The sequence below is a fragment of the Galeopterus variegatus genome, unplaced genomic scaffold (assembly GCF_000696425.1).
Source record: "Galeopterus variegatus unplaced genomic scaffold, G_variegatus-3.0.2 Scaffold8505, whole genome shotgun sequence".
Taxonomy (NCBI): domain Eukaryota; kingdom Metazoa; phylum Chordata; class Mammalia; order Dermoptera; family Cynocephalidae; genus Galeopterus; species Galeopterus variegatus.
The window spans coordinates 35,650-58,300 of NW_007734616.1; the positions used below are offsets into that span (position 1 = coordinate 35,650).

The following is a 22,651-nucleotide window of genomic DNA, read 5'->3' on the forward strand; positions in this document are numbered from 1 at the left end:
GAAAATGCCTTATCTCTAGAAAATTTGCACCAGTAACTTTTTGACAAGAAAGTGAACATGGACAATCAATTTATTTAAGGCTACTTATGAAGTTTTCATACTCCAGTCCAGACAATTGGAAACGCCATATGAATAATGCTATTTTATGAAAAACTAAACCATATTTTGTGGTCATGAGAGGAAGATACAAATGACACAATTTCCAAAAAACCTTAATCTTCTGCATTTATGGAGCTATTTATTTGAATCAAATCACATTGAAATAAATCTTTCCATTTAATTCAAGACAAAGGGAGCAGTGATGAAGCCGCGGAGACCTCCCCGTTCTATTCTCAGACTCCTAAATCACAGAATCCATCTAATACCAATCACGATTGGTTCACAGACATTTAGCTGTAAATGTCAATTTGCTCCAAAAATTTTTCCTTGGTTTTATGTCTCCTGGCTTTATTCAGTTGATAAAAACTGAGTTAGCATGATGTCATCATTGGAGGAATCTCCAGTATGAGAAAATGCATAACTGCCTGAGGGGGGAAAAGAGGATAAGCATTATTGCTACTATGTTGGCAGCAAGCATGAGGCCAAAATGAAAGTGAGCCTGTGGAATTTCTTACAACTGGGAACAGATGTTAGGAAAAGATATAGGACGTGGTTGGTTGAGCAACATGGCATTTCCCTAACGCCATAGAAGCTTGCACTTGTCAGGCAAATACCACGTTTCTCAGATTTTGCTTGGAAATGAGATAAAGTGCATTTGAAATCACAGCATGTTATCACTGGAAGGAACCTTAGTGATCTCTTAGTTTTTCATTTTACTGATGACAAACAATCACTTAAACAGGTAAAGAGATGGAAAAAGCGCTCAGGCTGGTTTGTGACAGTGATAACAGGACTCAAGAGTCCTGGATCAGCACATTCTCCAGACAATTGAACTTTATCTGGAATTTAAGTAATTTTGATTGGAATCAAGTGAGTTGCCCATTTCCCTACCTTAATGGCGATATTAACATAATTTAATGTGAAATGGGACCTGGGCTCTTAAGTATGACTTAAACTCAAATCGCAATTTCTCCTCTTCTAGTCCCGTGCTCCACCCTTCTCCTCCAAGAATACTGCAACTACTTGCAATGTTTAAATATTGGTCTTCCAGTAGCTGAATATCATAGACTAGCAAACTGCCAGTATATGAACACAGGACCGATGAATGTCGTAGGTGGAGGGGACAGTGCTCTCACTCTTTACAGGTGAGGCTCTTCCTTCCCTGGGGACATTTTAGGGAGGAGGATATACCCAGCATCAGGACACAAGCATCTGCCCCCATGCCACTGTCCAGCTGCTTGCACAAACTGGATGATGCTCTAATAAGGACACCACTGGTATTAGTCTAACCACACTCCTTCACTCCATGGCTTCAATGGTCATGCCACAGATTTATATAATGTCTAACTGAGGAAATGGGAATAATTTATGACAAAATTAGGTAATCACACTCGCCTATCTCCATAAGCACCAAATCCCTAACATTGTTCTATCAGCCCTGAGCACAATCCAGATAAACTCTGGACACACGACTGGCTGATACTCTCACACTCCTCATGTTAATTTTCTTCATATGATGTATTCATCCCACCTCTCTTCCCACCTTTTACAATCTTTGGTTTTATTGTAACTCACCTTTGTTTTTCAGTGGGTTGAAAGGCTTTGAGAATTTGGGTTGGTCACATAAATCTGATGAATTTTGCTGCACACAAGAGAAACAGGTTATTTGGACATTAATAGTATTCTTTTAGTGGTGGTCTGCATATCCTGACTTTCTGATGTCATTAACAATTTTTTCTTCCATCTACACAGTGTGTTATTCTGTTTTCAATAATTTAGAGTAGTCACTTTCTTACTCTTTCATCTGCTTTAATCTATTTAAAATGCCAAAGAACTCATTACCAAATTTTAACTTAATTAATGCCAAAATTTCCAAGTTTTAATTTAACTGAATGCCAAAGAACTTAATTCCAAGAATTTTGTGTTCCTGTATATTTTTACAATTTCTAACAACAAACTAGAAACTGTTTTAAGGGAGATATTGTCCCCTTTCATGTCCATGCTTTCATTTCTTTGGGTCACACATTTGTCACTCAAAGGGGAACCCATGGAGGAAAAACAATACTCCTGGTAAAAATGGTTTCCAGTAAAGCTTTGCCTTACTCTTGCTCATCTTAGCATTCAAATCTCTTTGTGAATACCCTCCAGTCATTGGTACAGAGGCTATAGAGACTCCAGAAATTTAAAACCTGATTTATCAAAATGACATAAAATATTTTAAGCAAACAGCATGCACTTATTGGGAAAGATAAAAGTGTTTAGATACATTATATCCTTTTCCACTCATTAATTCATCATTTATTTATGCATTAATTTAACATCTCATATTTGAGTGCCTTGTGTGCCAGACACTGTCTTAGGCAGTGGGAATGCTGGAAGGAATAAGTTCCATTCCTTGCTATAGTCCATGTCATGAGGAAGCCAAATCAAAATGGGATAAACAGGTTCTAATTATAGTCAGTAGATAGACGAGTGATAGTTTCCCAGTTTTCACTGAGATATATGAATGGCTATGCACATTGAGATCTGGGGAGGGGGAGGGGAGTTATAGAGATAAGAATAAGAAAAGTCTGAAATTTCCAAAGCAAAAGAATTGATTTTCCAGAATTTGGGTCTCAGCAAGCATATAATGTTATAAACCTAAAGAAAACCCTAAGGTCAGGATCATTGCATTTGAAACAGCATCGTGCTCCATTTGGAGAGAGGCATCTTAGGCTGCAACACACTTAGGAACCCTGCATGGTCTAGGCAGAAGCAGCCTCTTCAAGCATGTAAAGTTATATGGGTCTAAGCTGTGGGTTGAATAACAGGACCTGAGTCATTGGAACTAAGACATAGCTCTATATATTCCTTCTTTACTTTTCTAAAGAAGGAAAAATGGTCTACAGAAGATCCAGAAAGTCAGGTGGAGAAAAGGGCATTACTGATTCTAGGTATTGAGAGGCAAGTCAGACTAAAACCAATGATATTGTTCACTCACTCACTCAACAGCTCTTTACTGAGTATCGACCCTTTGCCAGGCACCATTCCGGGTACCAGGAATATAATGGTGAAAGAAACTCAACAAGTTTACACAGAAGTGGACTTGCTGCAAGAATGCATAAAAGAAAAATGCAAAAGCTCAACCTTCACACATTACATTCATGGCAGTAGGAGATAATTACCTTTGAAGTTTGTGTCCAAGAGCTTAATGAAGACAACCTGTTGAATAGAAGTTGTCGCAGCTATAAGGGCAACAAAGAGATAGTGAGGAAATACATATACACCATCATACATAGACACATCAAGAACAAAACTGCAGGTTGAAATTGTTATTTAATAGTATAATTTCCTAGAAGAGCTTAATAGACCATGGGCATGTGTATCTGATAGAAAGATTATTTCCTTTGACTGTTTACCTATAAGCAAACTAGGATTTAAAAAAGAACAACAGTGTCAAAAGCCGAAATAATTCAGATTCTGGCCATTGGTAGTTGGCAATAACTGCTAAATTAAAGTCTGTCTTTGAAGTGATGGGTTTCCTAACCAGGTGAATGGTATGAACAAGGCAATTATTTAGAATAATCAAGTATAGCAAATTGCTTCTTTATAAATACAGTGCTGTGCATGCGCAACAATTGTGCTAATTATGAAATATTCTAATCTTCTTAAAACAAAGACTTTACATCTATTAGATTACTGTCTTCACTTCTCTTAGCAGAACTGCTCCATGCTTGGGGAAAAAAATGAAATAAGCTTATTTTAAATTTTTTTCTACTATCTATTACTTATACCAGTTGCTCTTTGTTAGGAATTTTACTTAATGTGTGGGACTATTAACATTTACTATATAAACCTCTAGAAATACAAAAGTAGATATATCTTTCAGCATAGTCTAAGTAAACAGATAAACTAGTTAAAGGAATAAAAGGGAATTCACCCATTAGGAAAGTAATTTTTGCTCTTAAATTACTGCCAAACCATCATTAATTAATTTTTTATTTCTTTACTTTTTACTTTCTTATTTTTTGGCATCTGGCTGGTACAGGGATCCAAACCTGTGACCTTGGTGTTATAAGGCTGCACTCTAAGCCATACTATAATTTAAATTAGAAAAATTAAAAATAAGAAGAATTTCCTTTTTTAAAAAAAATAATGTTCACATTACATGTTGTGGTTAGTTCTATATAGCTTTATTAGCTGTGATCTATAATTTAAATTAGAAAAATTAAAAATAAGAAGAATTTCCTTTTTAAAAAAAAATAATGTTCACATTACATGTTGTGGTTAGTTCTATATAGCTTTATTAGCTGTGATCATTTAGTTCCTTTGTCTCCTGACTGACCATGCCCTTTATAAAATTACAGAATTTTATAACAAAAGTACATATAGTCCAAGCTCTTACTATATGAATAAAGGCTTCAGAACTAAAGGGCAGGGGTTTAAAGATGCCTGGGTGAGGGGATAAATAGAGAAATGAATACACATACCTTACTATCCAAAACCACTCCGAAACATAAGATGAAAAACCCCTTTAAAAAAAAAGAATAAATCACGTGTATTGTATTTTTCTTTTCCAGGAATAAAAGCATTTATATGTAATACTGTTCGATTCTATTGCTCAACATTGAAATTGCTTTCTTGTCTGTCTCCCTATGAGACTGTGGGCTCCTTAAAGGCAGGAACACTGTCAGACCTCTGCAGTACCTGGCACAACAAAAGGTACTCAAACATCTTTTTTCATTGAATATATGAATAAACAAATAATTGAGTTAATGAAGTTTTAAATAGATGTGGAGCTTCACTCTCCCCTGCTGAGTCATTCCAAACCCAAAATGAAATGCTGCCATTTGCTTCGGTATCTTAGTCTTTCTTTTGACCAGGCATTTAATACACGTCAACTAGGCATCTCAGATGACAGCAGTCACTGAGGTGCAACCCGGTGGCCAAGTGGAGGAAGTTGACCCATGTTAGCAACCTTTCCTTCGAGTATAGGCTTGGAGAACCTTGGCAAAGGCTTTCTTGGACCTTGAACTTCCCCTCCCAGTAGGAGCACCTTTGGCTGGTGCCTGTTCAGACAGCATATCACTGCAAGCCTACCTCCACTCGTATCACCAGTGGGCACATGCTCTCCACAACTGCCATCTGTACCACCCCTGAACATTCACAGTATGCTGAGTAGGTGGAGAACCAGCTGCTTTTAGAAGATACCTACTAACCATTTACTGTGTGCCAGTAAAGTGCTAAATTATCTCATTTAATCCTCACATTTACTCTATAAGTATTATTATTATCTCTATTTAACAGATGAAAGAATTGAGGGACAGAGAGATTAAGTAATTTGTTAGAGGTCACACTATTAGTAAAGTGACATATTTGAGCACAGACCTATTTAACTCCAGGACTCAACCATTTAACCACTACTTCCTTGAGTCTTTGTCCAAAATGGTCTAGTAAAACCTTTGTTGAACCGGGATTGAAGACTCTCTTCCAGATTCATCAAAACCTAAGTATTCCTTTGCCCACCTACTATCTGACCATGACATGTAAAACCCATCCTTTGTAGCAAGGGTCAGCAAAACTTTCTGTAAAGAGCCGGATAGTAAGTATCTTCAGCTTTGGAGAACATACAGTCTGTGTTGCAACTACGCAACTCTGCCAATGTAGCAAAAGCAGCCATAGATAATATGTAAATGAATGGGCTTGGCTGTGTTCCAATAAAACTTTATTGACAAAATCAGCCTGCTGGCTACAGTTTGCAGACCCCTGCTATACTATTGCACTCTAGTGACTTCCTTTGCACCATTTAGAGCTAACACGTACTTCTGATTATTTCCCTTTCTCTGTGTGCTTTTTCAAAGGTCTACACAAGAGAAAGAGAACTGAGTCACCAGTGAGAGGGATCAATGTTAGCTACGCAAACTCTAACAGATTTAAGGCCCTGCAATGGATTACTGAAGAAGTCCAATTTCATCCTGCTTCAGTATGACGGTAACTGTTGGGAAACATAGATGTGTGTTGGTTTTGTTTTTTTTTTCTGTTTACTGTTTCCATGCAGTTTTGATTATAGTCTTGCTGGAGGCAGGGAGATGAGATAATCTCCAGAGGGGTCTTATCAATCTGAGCTCTCTATATTTATTCCAATTACCTTACAGTATAATAGGTTATTCTTATTGTGCTCACCTGGAATGCATTGAGTAAAGCAAAAATAACATGCCAAGCCAGATTCTGGCTGTCCACCATTGTTCCTATACCAAAGCTCCAGGTGATCCCTAACAGAGGGGACAGAATGAGGAGGCTCTTCCCCATGCGGAGGACAGTGGCCTTGTCATCCCGACTTAGTCTTTCTCCAACAGCTGGCCTCCAGAGCTTCTTGAGAACTAACAGCACAATGACCAAATTCACAACCACAATAGTCAGTGCAGGGACAACAAAAGCCAAGAGAGGTTTGCTCTCACCAGACCAGTTAAGCCAGCACACATCTTTCTGTTTGTAGCTACTGTTAGGTTGTGTGACCACAATGGTGATGACAGATATAATGAGAGGACACCCATAGCCCAGGCAGAACCCAACAACCATCATCAAAGGCCAGGCCATGTGATGGAACACGAAGATGATCCGATATGCCAGCAGGGTGCCAAGCACGAGCATCCAGAAGAACAGAGAGAGGTAGAAAAGGTGTGTAAAGAACACTGCAGCTATGCAGATTCCAGAAGGGTTTACTGTGGTGTCCACAGTGGCAGCAATAATAAACCAAACATCAGCAATCAAGAGGGACAGGGCTATGTTAACCATGCAAATGTGACGTGTATGCGAGGTTTGGCTTTTTTTGATCTGCTTCCAAAACAGAGCCTCCATGATCAGGCATAAAATGAGACTTCCGATGGAGATACCCAGTCCCACATAGGTGATCCATTTCACAGCAGGGATGATCACAGGAGGGACAAAAGGTGACATCAGCATGGAGAAGGACGTCAGATGAGTACATCGGCACATCACCGTGTCTAGAGTTTCATTCACTAGATAGCAGCCTGCATTGCTCCACTGCAAATGACTGAAATCCCAAAACACACAATGAGGCTGGCTCAGATTTGAATCTATCTTGGAAAAGATCAAGAAAATCTCATTTATGGAATGGTTTGGCATCACCATGGATATCACAGGCCCGTTGATCTGAGCGTTTCCATTTTGGGTATTGGGTAGAATGTCCCCCAAGGTCAAGGAGGCCATGCTGATAATAGTTTCTGGAAGGGATCTCTGGAATTGGTCTGACCCAATTAACACATGGCCTCTGATGGGAATGGAGGTATTTTTTTGGAACATTTCAATCTGATAGTTGTAATCCTTTGGGGGTTGGCTCTTGGTAACTGGAATTCCTTTCCAGTTAATGAATTTCCGAGAAAAATTCAGAGGTAGAGCTGTTGGAGGTACCAGAATGCTGATGTTTTCCAATGTCTTTAGTAACTGTGAACTGGCATGCTTTTCTTCCCGCAGTAAGACTGTCCAGTGAGTTACTGATGTTGAATTAAGGATATGGTCAGCTATATTGATGACATCCTGAAATACAAGGGTGAAAGTCAGTTTGTGTTTCCAGTAAACAAATAAGAGGACTAAAAGTGAATAGTTGTTAGTATTAAGTATAGGAAAAATGCCCAGAGAATTGGCTCACTTGCAGACCACATTAAAACTCATCAATTAAATTTAGCTCAGTTGCTTTACACAGTAGAAGCTGTGGGGTAAGAAACTTGGATAGGCAGAATCATCTAAGTTCCAGGGTGATCACCCCAAGGCATTTGTAAGCACAGTGGGGTTTTGGCATGGACGAAAAAGCATCCTACAATTTGGGCTGCACGAGTGTGCATTTCCTTCTTCCTGAGAAGGCAAAAATGACTGCAGTCTTACTCAGGCTGAGGCTCAAGGAGGGAGACATTACTATGAACCACTTTCTTATATCCTATTTGCCCCAAGGCATTTGTAAGCACAGTGGGGTTTTGGCATGGATGAAAAAGCATCCTACAATTTGGGCTGCACGAGTGTGCATTTCCTTCTTCCTGAGAAGGCAAAAATGACTGCAGTCCTACTCAGGCTGAGGCTCAAGGAGGGAGACATTACTATGAACCACTTTCTTATATCCTATTTGTTTTGCTAACATCAGAAGTTCTGAATTTATGTCACGAATGTTCATGCTTATTTTTGTTTTTTGTTTGCTGCAGGAGAAAATAAAACAAAAATCCTTAAAAACTGGATCTGAGCCACAAAGTATTGAATTGTTGTGGGATTTAAGGGTCAGTCTTAGTTTGAGAGATTTTTTTTCAAAGCAACTCATTGAAAGTCACGACTTTCTCCCACAGCTCTCTCTCTCTTGCTTATGGCTCTGGTTCCCAGGCATTCCACTTCAGGTGTCTGTCACTCTGGCCAAAACTTCCCCTTCCCCAGCCCTCTGTGGTCTAGCCCAGAATCCCAGAGGGCTTCACCTATGTCCCCAGGAACCTCTGCTTTCTTTTGCTTTGTGTTTGGCTGCTCTGTTTTCACCCTTCATTTTATTTTTAGCCTTTTTGTGTCATTTTGTTTTAGTTTGTCTCTTGTAAACAACATGTGGTCAGGTTTTTAAAAAAACAAATCTGAGCATCTTTTCTTTCATTCAGGGAGTTTAACTTATTTATATTTAATGTCATCTTTGACATGATGTTCACCATATGTAGTTAAGTATAATTATTTCAATTTTGTAAAATATCATGTGCTTTAACATATAAAATGTATACATCCAAAATGTTTGGAAGGATATTTATTGAACAAATATTTACTGAGTACCTGCTGTGTGTCACTTGTCATCCTTCCAGGCACTGAGGTAATACCCAAAATGGAAGCAGTAGCTATTCTAGGGTGATCAAAGACCATTTCTTTTTCTTTTTGCTTATTTGCATTTCCTATAGTAACCAACTGTTATTTGTGTAATTTTTAAGTTAATTTTTAAATATCCAAACTCAACCATGAATTCCTCAGTCAAGAGAATAAAGTTCCTAAAATATACACTGCTAAAGTCAGAGCTTATGGCTACAGGAAAGCATTACAGACTACAAACATACATTGAAAAGTCGGTGCCCATGTCATGTAACACAAAAGCTCCTCCCTTCCTCTGAGTCAGGTGCTATGCGGGCAGCCTGCTTAGGGGCAGCTCCGTCTTACTTTGAACTCATGCTATTGATCCCATGAGTTCCTTGTATACTGCAGAGAAAGCACTAAAGCTCACATGAAGACTGTCACATGGCATGGCTCTTCTGTCTTTTTCCATAGTTCCCCATCATTCAGGCTTTTGTCATTTCTCTTACAAGATCCATCATTTAAAACGAGTCCTTCAAGCACAGGTGGACTATACCTCCATTGTCGAGTTGGACACCATGGCTCTTCTGTCTTTTTCCATAGTTCCCCATCATTCAGGCTTTTGTCATTTCTCTTACAAGATCAATCATTTAAAACGAGTCCTTCAAGCACAGGTGGACTATACCTCCATTGTCGAGTTGGACACCCTGAAATCGCTTGCCAATGACAGGGAAGAAACATTGTTCAGAATGGATACCACCGAAGCCAGATTCCCAGCTGTGGTTGATGGGCTTTGCTGAACGATGACTGAAAGATTGTGCACCACAGATGACACGGCTGCCTCAGTGGCACTGCCTATGATCACACTGAAATTCTAGAAATAAAAATAGTTAAGTTCTAGAACACAGTAAAAGGCTGTATTTCATCAAATTTAAATCAGATGCGTTGGCCACATAGAACTAACATTTGTATGGTGCATTATAGCTTAGGTTAGTTAAATCACAGTTATGACAACAATGACTGTTATTCAAGGCTTTCTATATTCCAGACACTGTGATAAATGCTTTATTAGGGATTCATTGATTAAATCCTTTTAACACCCTTTGAGGATGAATTGTTTTTATTTTTATTTTATAACTAAGGAAACTGAAACTTGAAAAGATTTGTTAAAAAGCATTTCCATACAGACTATTATCCTAATTACACAGAAACTGATGTTCAGTGAGATTTGGTGACTTTCCAAAGAGTACTCAACTAGGAGGTAGAGTACAGTCTACTGGTACTAATCAGGTGTTATACCCACTATACTACGCTGAGAATTCCCTGTAGGATGAGGAGACAGAGGGACACTCATGAAGATGTGACTACTGACTGGGCTTGTGCAGTCCCCACTTCATCTCTGGGTTTGGAGTCTTACTTCTTCCTTGAGGCTCCCATCTGTTTCCACTACACTGAGCTAACTTGGAAAGCACCAAAGGAGTGTGCTCCCTCCCAGTTGACACAAATCAACCCAGGAGCCCAGATCTTACCTGTTCCCCTTATTATTATTCTCAGCTGACAGTTCTATTCTCTGCCCAGTGCACCTGGGATCTGTCTGCCCTCACCCCCTGGGGTGAACTAGTCCCAGCTATTGCCCATGTCCAGAACTGAAGCAAAGAAGTCAAGAGCAAGAATGGATCCCAGAGGCCACCTGGTCCAATCCCCCTCTTTAGTTTATGGATGAGGAAACTGAGGCCCCAAAAGAAAGAGGTAAACATTCTACAGTCCCTTGATAAATACCATTCTAGGGTTCTCTAGTAAAATAGTGGGGTCTCTGGTTGGAAAAGAAGCTCTACTCAATATAGAAACCTAACTGAAGAACGGTGTCTGTGAACTGTCTTGGGGTCCTTCTTTCCTGTGACTTGAGTTCTTCTAGTTCCTGATCATTTACTCACTTTTTTCTATCTACCTTGACTTAATACGTGAACCTTCCTAAAAGAGCATCATGCGAAGGTCACAGCACTGGACTGAGAATCAAGTGACCATATTTCTAGTTAAACACTGTTGCTACCAGAGGGACTGTAGGACCCTTGGTCTTTTGTTTCCTGATTTATAAAAAGAGGTTGGTAAACCAGATGACCTTTCAGTTTCATACAGTTCTGTCAGAGTTCACCTCTGCCTGACCCATTCTCAGCCCTGGTTTCTGATGTGTGTACATACTCACTTGAACTAAGCCTACTGGATTCACTCACACCTTCACTTTGATCTCTGATTCCCAGGCTTTCTGGATTTCTGAGGACTGCTTAGTTGCTATCATAGACCTCCTCGGCATTGATTCCCTCCTCTGCAGCACTCCTCCCTAACAATAACCACCAACTCTGATATTTTCTGATCTTTTCAGCTGCCATCTAACTCTTCCACTCATGGCCATGCTCCCTGGGCTTACCTGGTCTGATGCCACCCTTGCCTTTTGCACACTGACCAATGATACAAATAGATATGTTTTACCATCCACCTAGCTATGCTCCTTGGGAGATGCCCACTATGAAACTCAAAATCAGGGCAAGACTACAGATTTAAAATGCTTCACCTTCTTCAATTCTTCCAGCTGAAGGAGCACACAGGTCTCCTTGATGACCTGCCACCCCGAGGACTGGCACCTAGCCATGATGCTTCCGGTATAGCCGCTGCTACAGGGCAAAGTGTACTCATCATTCTTAGACCCAAATCCAAAGACAATGCTGTTACACTGTGCTGGAAAAGAATGGAAATGAAGAGAAAAGATGACTCCAGAATATCCTGGCACTCTAAACAAACCATGTAGTAGTGTTTCAATGCTTTAGAAGTCATATTATCAGAGACACAACTCAGGCAAAATTCAGAAGAGGTTTGTCTTTGATGCCCAACTTCATCCCTATAAGCACCCTTCACTTTTTTCTGATGCCATGCCCTCCCTGAGGCTGGCTGATCTGTGTCAACAATAATGCATTTAATGGGATATCAACTAATAAGTATTAGGTGAAAATAAGGCAAGATGTGATCACTCCCAGGAAATATTTTCACCCTTTAAGGAAACACTAGAAAACCAAAAAATCTTCATGATACTATGAAACAATCATTAATGATATGATTAAAAGATCGGCAGTTGACATTTGGGGGGTGACACTTTCTACCTTGTATTTCTTTAAAAGCTTCTCACATTTCAACAATAATGCATTTAATGGGATATCAACTAATAAGTATTAGGTGAAAATAAGGCAAGATGTGATAACTCCCAGGAAATATTTTCACCCTTTAAGGAAACACTAGTAAACCAAAAAATCTTCATGATACTATGAAACAATCATTAAAGATATGGTTAAAAGATTGGCAGTTGACATTTGGGGGGTGACACTTTCTACCTTGTATTTCTTTAAAAGCTTCTCACATTGCAGCCACTCACTAGTTACTCTTGCAGCTGGCCCTTAGTAATACACGAGGGTACTTCAAAAAGTTCATGGAAAGATTCACATTATCTTTTAATTCTGTTTTTCCACAAACTTTTTGAAGTACCCTCATATTCTTTTCACAACTGAAACCGGGACATGGAAACACTGAATGCATGTTTCACAAGGGCTAAGATTTTTGTTTTTCCCATTTCTGTGTCCTAAGTGCCTAGACACTTTAGACACTTAGTAAATATTTGTTGAATAAATGCTGTTGAAAGAAAGTAGCACAAATTTTGGCCAGAGAGGTTTAAGATTGAATATAAAGAAGTAAAAGGAAAAGAAAAATATTATCTGAAGAAAAAAAGTGCTGTGTATGTGAGTGTTAGAGACATTCCCTCCTTGGCTCCTTGGGTTGTGGTTTAGCAATATTGTCAGCCCCAGGGACTACTGCTGAATCATTCCCATCACAGCCTGCAGTGAAATCAGCCTTCCACGATGTTTGCACTAAGAGGTAGAGATCAGATCACTGGCTGGTGCGGATGTGAAATAGTCTGCTAAAGCTGAGTTTCATCATGGTGAGGGAAGCAGCTGCCTGTTTCTACTCAAAGTTAGTTTTAGAGCAATTGTCTGTTGGAAACATCTCCAATCTACTTACGGAGGACACAAACGAGCTACTAATTAAAGGACTCTCTTAACCTAAACAAAGGATGGGAATCCAGTATTACCTTTTCCGAACACTCGGAAAGAGCCGTCTTCTAGTGGGAACTGCCTGCAAAGGGCTGCCTCAGCCTTCCCGGCTACCTGTTCAATGGCAGACAGCAGCTCAGTTGTGCTGCTGGAACCAACAACTTCATACCCAGCAATGATACTTCCATCCCTGCAACAATTACGGGGAAAGAAAAATGAGGCTCAATATCCACTTATTTAATCACCCAGGGCCTATTCTGTGTGTGTGTGGCCTTAAGTCTGTAGGAATGAACTGAACAGATTGGGTCTCTATCTCCATGGACCTTGTATTTGGGTGGAGAAAGCAAGGCAAGTAAGAAACAGGCAATCACCAAATATATAAACACACAAACACACATACATATATACACATATACACACATATACATACATATGTAATTACAATTTTTGCTAAGTGTTGAGAGACAGGTTCTGCAATATAAATAGCAGGTAGAGGTGGGACTCCACATTAAATAAGGCTGGTCAGGGAGGGTTTCTCTGTGCAAAGGGTCTTTGAAGCTGAGGCTTGAAGGAGAAGAAGAAAAGGCCATCAATGCAAAGAACACTAGTGTAGCACACCAGCCTGTGTAAAAATTCAACAAGCAAGGGAGAAATAGGTAGAATGTGATATTGGAGAGGTAGCCAGGAGCAGTTCACATAAGACCTTAGAGTTTAAAGTCTAGTATTTATTAAAAAGTTTTATTATTTATTCAAAGGTAGTAGTATTATCAGATTTATGTTTTAAGATAATCACTCTGACTGCTGTGTAGAAAATGGACTGCAGAGAGGCAAGTAGAGAAGCAGGAAGACTAGTTAGGAAAGAGGTGTGGTGGCTTGAACTAGTTGGATAGCAGTACTTGTGGAATGAGTGGTCAGATTCAGGTTATATTTGAAGACAGAGCCATAGGACTTGCTAACGGAGATTTCAGGTGTGAGGGAAGGAAACCAGTCAAGAATAACTCCAAGGACTAGGAAAACAAATTGTGGTATATTCATACAATGGAATACTTCTGGGCAATAAAAAGAAATCACTGACAATCAGAAAACAGGGATGAATCTCCAAGATGTTATGCTGAGTGAAAGAAGCCAAACACACAAAAAAACTACACACTGGACAATTTCATTTATATGAAGTTCTAGAACAGGCAAAACTAATTTATGGTAATAGAAATCAGACCAATGGTCGCTTCTGGTGAGGGGGTTGGGGGTGTCCATGGGGACTGGCTAGAAAGAAACACAAGGGAACTTTTGGGGTGATGGAAATGCTCTGTCTTGATAGGAGGGAGCTTGTACAAGCATTTGTTAAAGCTCATTGAACAGTACACTTAAGGTTTGAGTACATAATTGTATGCACTTGCTGTAACTCAACAAAATAAATCAAAACAAAAGATGGCTCCAGGGTTTGGGTCTGTGCAGCCAGAAGAACAGCATCGCTGCAACTGAGATGGGGAAGACCATGGGAGAAGTAAATTATAGGTTGGGGGTGGGGGGAAGTCAGAGGACCCCCGTTCTGGACATGCTATGTTTGACATGCCTACTGGAAAACCAAGTGAAGATGTCAAGTAGACAGTGAGATATTTGGGACTGGAGTTCAGGGGAGAGGTCAAGCTCAAGTAATAAATTTAGAAACCGTCAACATGATGGTACTGTTTGAAGATGTGAAAGAAAATGATATCACAAGTATTCACTAAGTTAATCCTGCAATAACTCCATCAGGTAAGCACTGTGTTATCCCTATTGTATAAATAACTGAGGCTCAAAGAAACGTTGGGTCAGGTCATTATAAATTATTGATTGACAGATTAGAACCTCTGAAGCTCAAAACTCAATTTCTCAATCATCACATTGAACTTCTGCTCACAGTGCACAAATAAATCCAAATACCCTTTTGTGTGGTGATGGTCACGATGCCTTTGCATTGATATGGCCCTTCTATATTGTTTACAAAGTATTTTCCTGCCTGTTATTTCATTTGATTCAAAGAGGTTAGATTGGGTACTAACTGTCCTGTTTGACAGATAAGTAAGTTGAGACTGTGAGGGACTGATGTGTTTTAAATGACATATGTAAATAGTAAAGCTTAAAACATTGTGTTTTATAGGCTGATGCATACTTTTACTGTGACTGTGTTTACAAATTATTGGAGATAGTTTACAGGATGTACATGATGGAATGTAAGTCAGAAATATAAATAGAAAACCAAGACCAAGGAAAAAATATGAATATTGAATGCAAAAATTATTGTGAATGAGTTTCAGTTTTGTCTATGAGTTTACTGAGAGCAAAATCCAAAAAGGAAATGTAATTAATTATATAGATCTCAATATAAGAAAAAAAGAAGCTGTGTTTTTCCTAGTGTTAAATTTTAAAGAAAATTATTCATGTAGACTTTATAGAAAGTCATGGATGATTTAAAGGACAATGCCCAGAACAATACTTGTACACTCTTATTTATAGCAAATGCTGTTGGAAATTTTCTGTTTGTTTTTACATTAACTGTGAAAAAATATATAAGGAGTCGGGTTCTGTGGCCTCCAAGCTAAATCCTCTATCAAGCAGACTATTAATGGTAGGTAGTCAATGTACACAGAGTTAACTAACCAAATAACTTTTGGAATTAAGGCATAAACAAAAGGAAAATTTACTAAATATCTTTTTATTTGCTATAGATAATGACTACTAAGTTTTGAACTATGTTGTATACATGATATCTATACCAAAATATATTTTACCTAAGGATTTTCTTCTGGCTTCTAATTATACAACATTATGTGCCTTGTGGTTGTAGAAGGAGAAAATTCACCCCTCCCATACACACACACCATGATCTACTTTTTTCCAAGGTCCTGCCCTACTACTATGATTTTGCAATTCTACTCTGATCCACAGCTTCGAGAATGTTCTTCAATATTTAAGTTCCTAAACTATTTAGATGAGAATCTAGGCTTTCCTCTTCAGACTTTTTACAGCTTCACAGAATCTTGTTCAGTTAGTCAGAATCCTACCAGAAAGACTAGTTCTGCCCTGTTTTCTATTGAGGTCACCTATGAACAGCACCTAGCATTCTGTAGGACTAGGACACAATTCTGAGGATGTCCTTCTAAGGCCATTGTGTTACTTACCTAAATTGGGTGACCTGAACTGACTCAAAACCTTGAATTCCTTTGTATGCTTCTTTAAGCTTAGAAAGAAAACAAAGGGCAAGGTGTTAATCTTTGTCACCACACTTTAGAAAGACATTTGAGCAAAAAATGGATGCAGATGATATATCATCCAACCGTAGCAAATGAATAAAGAGAAACAGTAGGAAGTAGTTGCATGTCATGCAAATACAGTTAAAACAACCGTTGAAAATGTGTACACACACACACACACACACACAAAATTTATTTTTGATGTTGCTAATAAAGAGTGAATAAACGAACTGCTTAGAATTTAGAATAGGGGGTGTATCTGGTGCCAGATAATATAATAAATCCACCCACAAAATTTATTTTTGATGTTGCTAATAAAGAGTGAATAAACCAACTGCTTAGAATTTAGAATAGGGGGTGTATCTGGTGCCAGATAATATAATAAATCCACCCAAAATCTATTTTCTCCTTGTCAAAAATAAGCTATAAATTTCCACAGGTGGTTACACTGAATCCATCTGCAGTGTTTGCTCATGTCCTAAGTTAAAACCACACTTAAGCCACCATCCTCCGCAGACATACACGATCTAGTTTTTACACAATTTCGTTATGAAGTCCAGAGTTCTTCTCAGTAATGATCTTCAGCCTCTAACAAGAGACCCTTCTTTATATAGCAAATCCCAAATGCTGACAAGTGAGCTTAGATCATGAAAATTTTCTTTTGATAAATAAAAAAACCGAAAATAATCAAGAAGCTTTAGTATAGTTGAGCAAAACTGAAATAATTGAGCAAAACTGAACATGAGAGAAGTGGAAAGGAGTCAACTCCTAAACTTTCCTATAAAGAAAATGCTCAAGGAATGTTAATTGTGGGCACAGCAAGTAACTTCTCTGCAATAGCTCATTGAAAATGAATAATTAAGAACATGTATTAAGTATAAATGATGAATTGAAAATACCTGAACTTGTGTTTAGCAAACAATTTCTTATGTAATAAGTGAAAAATGCTTACTTGATTTTCAATTTCAGTTGTATATCTGGAGTATATAGCAGAAGATGAATTCAAAAGATCTTTTGTGAATCTTTCATTAATTTTGAAAGTACCCCAAACCTCTATGGGAAATAAAAAGAAGTTATGGATACAATAAATTACTAACTTGATTTTATTAGTAGTGTAAAATTGGAGAAATACAATTCATAGTCCATCTATTCAACGGTGGCATTTCAATTTCTTTTCATAATAAATGTTTACCTAAGATAACACAGGAAACATACATAAAACCAGAGTTTTTGATTGTGGATTTGGAATGGTAATGGGAAATTGCTGGTGATCAAGACAACCTTACAAGTAGGTAAATGTGTTGTCACTCATGTGTGGCTAAAACAGGCAGTCCCCATCTAGGCACTGAGCTTAAGCATTGTCTCTATTAGCAATTATTTTTAAAAAATCACTACTTGCTAACTCCAACATGCCCCTTGCTTATCCATTGCTGGTGTGTCTCTGCACTGGGACAGGTCTTTCCTTGTATATGTATGGACAAATCCTGTTTATCCTTCATTTAAGACCTAATCAAATGTCACCTCTTCTGCAAGCCCTTCCCTGATTCCCAGATGCAAAGAGTCTTTCCCTCCTCTAAATTCCTACAGTACTTTATCCACACCTCCCCTACCGCCTCATGTACCTAAACATCTATTTATGTGCATCTCCTCTACACATGTCCCCACTATACCTTGGAAAGCCCCTTATGAGTGCAATCCCTGTCTGATCCATCTTTGTATCTCTTGAAGATGGATCAGACATGGACCATCTTTCAAAAGGTAAGCTTTCACTAATATTTGTTGAAGAAATTACATTGTTTTCTCTCTTGCATTACAGCCTGAACTCCCCAACTAGTCCACTAATTCATAGATAGCAAGAAAATGCTTCCTGGTGTCCGCCTAGAATTTGCCTTAGATATGGGTGTAAAGACGGTGCTTACTAAATGCCAGTTGCCATAACCTGAACTGCTGCGGTCCTGGGAAGGGGAGCCAGAGAAGCCCCGTTAAGCTGGGCTGTTTGGTGCTTCTCACTCACTCCTTGCTCAGCTCCATCAAAATCTGGTGCTTCAAGGTAACTAGAGTAGTCCTCAAGTTTCTTAAAGTCCTTGGAGTCCTGGAGTCCATGTCATTTAGTTCACCTCATCATTCACCAGACATAAACCTAAGTCAACAGTAGCTCCCTCAGCTTCCACTGGTTCCTAAGCTAGACTTCTAACTTTTGTTTTGTTTTGATAATGCATTCAGTACACATACACGAGTACTTCAAAAAGTCCATGGAAATTTGAATTGCAAGATAATAGAATCCTTCCATAAACTTTTTGGTGGCAATTTATAATAATTCTTTCAATACAATCACTATCTGTTCCTCCTGCATTCATGCCTCTGGACTTCCCTTTTCTCAGAATTGATGCTGGCAAAAGACATAAAAAGAGGGTAGAAATAAAAATGTTGCTTACCAAGTAATTCTCCTACTTGGGATTTTAGTGAATCTCCCTAAATCTCAATAGAATCACATATAGTAATTGCAGAGCTGAGCTGCAGGTACCTAGAGGTTGAAGTGACACCCAGTCCTCAACTTGTGTTTCTGGATCTTCTGCACTCAGAAAGTTCTCACTGTGTCCAGCCAAGCCTACCAGGGCATATTGTCACTGTCCTTCAATCTTCTTGCAAACATTAGCTCCCCTCAGTGAGGCAAACGGCTAGAATCTCCTCTCTGTTACCTGTTGGGGTAGTAGAGACCCCAGGCCAGAGCTCTGCTCAGAGAATCCGTGTGTGCTTACTTGTTCTCTCACAGAAATTGATGCTCTGGCTGAGGTTGTGGTGATGACAGTCACAGCTTGGGGGTGATCCAGCCATGTGAAGGTTGCAGTTCTGGGGATCAAGGCATGTGGGAGGAAACCAGGTATAGCCTTCTTCACAGGCACACCGCAAGATCCCATTCAAGGTGCCACAGGCTGCACAAAAAACAGAACTTGGTCTCATGGCCAAGTCAGTTTATAAACTGATTACTGCTGAGTTCTGATCCTTGGCTCTGACTTGGAATCTGAACCAAGTATTTCTCACCAAAAGCTAGAAGGATAAAAGCAAATGGCAGTATGTTTCAGGTAAGGAAATGTCCAACTCAATATATTCTTGAGCTTGGCACCAGAAACCTAGCAAACATAAAACTAAATTGGCTGAGGTCAGCATCTAAAAGAAGGATGTATGCCCCATAGATACCCACTGCAGTGGGAGCAAGGAGGATATTTGTAACCCGGGAGTTATTTAAAGGATTCTAAAGGACATATGACCACTATCTTATTTGAGGCTCCTCCACATTTACCAACCACCACTCCAAGACAAGCCCTATAAACAAGATGGCAAAGGCAGAGAGACTTTTTGGGGATAGTCGTGATGAAAAGTTCCATCAGCCAATGCTGTATGCTCATTCCCTTCTATTGAACCTGAAATTCCCACCAAAAGTCATACATTTTTAATAGGCAAAAAATGGGGCAGTCACACCTTTGTAAAAATATGCACGGTGGTGTGCCCCATGTTCTCAAACTTCATCGTGCATCAGGATCACCTGGAGGGTCTCACCCAAGTGTTTCCGATTCAGTGAGTCTGAGATGGGGATAAGAATGTGCAATCTAGTAATTCTTCAGTGTTGCTGCTGCTGGTGGTCTGGGCACCACACTGTGAGAGTCACTGCTTTAGACAAATTATTTAACTTCTTTGAACCCTATCTTTGTGGTTGTGAGTGCTGTTTGCCAAATACAAGAGTATTTCAAAAAGTACATGTAAAGATTTGCATTATCTTTTAATTCTATTTTTCCACATGCTTTTTGAAGCACCCTTGTATTTCTTGCTCTCTTCCAGGCACATAGCAGGATGGCATACCTGGTCCCCTGAGGTCGGGTGGGGCCATGGAACCAGTTCTGGCCAGTAAGTTGTGAGCAGAATTAGTATGTGTCACTTCTGAATTGCAGAATGTACTTGCCTATGTGAAACTCTCCATTTCTTTTTGCCTCAGAATGGGTACATTCGAGATAGGGTCTGATTCATCAACCTGGGTACTCGAGTGACAACCACACACACAGCCAGCCTCCAACGGACATGCAGCACGGAGAAGAAACAAAATCTTTCAAGCCACAGAGATTGGGGATGTCAAGGGATCATCATTTCCACAGCATAACCTAACCTACCCTGACTGCTATGCCCACCCTCCCCATGTACATTCCCAGTCGCCAGAGAGCTGACTTACATGTGGTGGCCTTTGTGCTAATAATCTTCATTGGCTTGTGCAACCATAATGCTGGAGGTTTCAAGAGCTTCAGAAAATTCTCTAAGTCTCTCTTCTCCTTGGAATCTCTATAGGCCACCTGAAGCAGCAGTTCATATTCCTGGAATGGGCCTAAAGAGAGAAAGATCATTAAAACCTTTCTGTCTCTGGGGGAACTACTGCTGAGGAAGTGAGTGGGAAGCAATCCTCAGGTTCAGCCTGGAGGTCAGGGATGTACGATACCTTGCTGCCTGTCACTGAGTCCTGTTCACCCAGATATTGACTGAAAATGAACATCCAGGGTAACTCAAGCAGACGGTTCCCACGTATCCTAACATTGTGTCCATCCTCACTTCTGCCAGACCAGCTGTTCTCTGCCGCACACCAGCACCACCCTCCCCAGGGCACATCCCGAGTCACGTTTCAGGAGTCAAGACTGCAGGGAGGGGAGGGGAGACAATCCTTGGCACTCTTCCTCCCCCTCCCCCAGCTCTGCCTCCTTGGAGGATCTTCTCCAACATTAAAACCCCCAATAAATTTTCCAAAGAGCCCTTCCTTCTCCTGTAAAAATGTCCCATGAATTAGCTGAGACTGAGTATGTAGATGAAATACAAAAGCCAAACAGAACTAAACCTTTATCTGGAGGCTTTGTGCACTCTAACCTTCAGCTTGTTATTTCTGGGCAGCACCTTTTCTCTCCTCAAGGAGAAGCCATTCACTGGTTTTGACTGGGAGAGAAGATGTGTCTTACGAGACGAGTCTTCTCCCACCCAAAATTCAGTTAGGTGCATTCATTCATGTGAAACTTGGCATGAAATTCCCAAGCGCTTCAATTTCCTCGAAGCTCACCTATGGACAGTCTATGGAGAGCCTCAGCCCCATCGCTTACTCTCCCCATCTCCTTATAGGCTGGGAACTTCTGCCCCAGGTCTCTGGAGTTGCCCCAAGTGGTGGGAGCTGGAGTGATTCTACTCCTACTGCCCAAGCTGGTGAGAAGGAGGGAGCAGGTAAAAGGGTGACCCTGGTCACATTGTCAAAGGATGACAGCACTGGTTCTGGAAACAGGTTGATAGGGTTTGAATCTTGGCTCCTGTCCCAAGCTCTGTGCCTTAGTTTCACTATCTGTAAAATAAGGATGATTTTTGTGCCTAATTCAGAGGGTCAGTATGTGGATTTAATTCATCTAATGCACTTAAAGTAGTGTCTGGCACATAGTGAAAGCCCAGTGAATGCTTGCTATATTTTTATTGTCATTTTTACTTTCAAGGAAAATATGTTCATGGCATTCCAAGTTGAAATTTTGATTTTTTTTCAGAAGTATTGCAGCCTTGCATGGTGGCAGGTGCTATGGTACTATTACTACATCATTGAATGGCAGTTTCATTGTATGATAAAAAAGCTTTTGTGGACTCACTCAGACACCTAAACACCATTTATGTGCATCGCTATTTCTATAAGAAAATACATTTGGCACTTGAAACATCAAACCCACAAATTACATTTCAGATCGCAACTCATTCCTAGACTGAAGGCCATGCCCATTAATTACATTCTTAGAACCAAGACATGGAAGAAAAGAAAGTATATGAAGCAGCCTCTTGTCAGGTATGGTGTGAGATACTATTATTTAATCCTTACAAATATCTCACTCTTAAGAATTACTATTATTTTCATTTTACAGATTTGGGATGTTTAATGATATGTTTAGGATCATATGACCAGTTAAAGGCATACTGGAGTTAGAATCCTGATCTCTTGGCACCAAATTCTACTCCATCATGCAATCCAACAGAGTCTCACCTGGATGCTTTTTTTTATTCACAGTGAGCTCTCTTTCTGTTCTGATGCCATCATTTCTCTGCCAAAAAGAAAAAAAACATAGTTATGATGAAGCTTTGGACAGTTGTACTTGATAAGACCCTTGTTGGATTTCTGAGAAAAAATTGAAGTCAGGGATATAAAATGCAAGCCACGGTGGTGGGGAGGTGGCCAGGAAAGGTCTGACTTAGACAACATTTGAGCAAAGCCCTGAAGGAGGTGGGGAAGTGATGATCCCTGGAGGAAGAGCTTTCCAGGAAGGAGAACAGCACGTGCAAAGGCCCTGGGGTAAGAATATGCCTGGCATGTGGAGGCAGAGCAAGGACACCAGAGTAGGTAAGAGGAGTCCGGGAGAGGAGAGATGCTGG

The 22,651-nt window shown here is 39.8% G+C and overlaps 1 protein-coding gene across 1 annotated transcript; it reads right to left on the minus strand.

The window, feature by feature from the left end:
* Positions 1–1,673: 1,673 nt before the first annotated feature.
* On the minus strand, positions 1,674–22,317 carry GPR110 (G protein-coupled receptor 110). The gene is made up of 12 exons (XM_008592938.1): positions 22,266–22,317; positions 20,448–20,597; positions 18,985–19,158; positions 17,178–17,278; positions 16,154–16,212; positions 13,031–13,182; positions 11,468–11,631; positions 9,584–9,772; positions 6,262–7,635; positions 4,569–4,610; positions 3,264–3,300; positions 1,674–1,741 (listed from the first exon to the last, which is right to left on the minus strand). The coding sequence occupies exons 2-12, from the start codon at positions 20,476–20,478 to the stop codon at positions 1,719–1,721; spliced, it is 2,346 nt and encodes a 781-aa protein (XP_008591160.1). The 5' UTR covers positions 20,479–20,597; positions 22,266–22,317; the 3' UTR covers positions 1,674–1,718.
* Between the last annotated feature and the right edge of the window lie 334 nt (positions 22,318–22,651).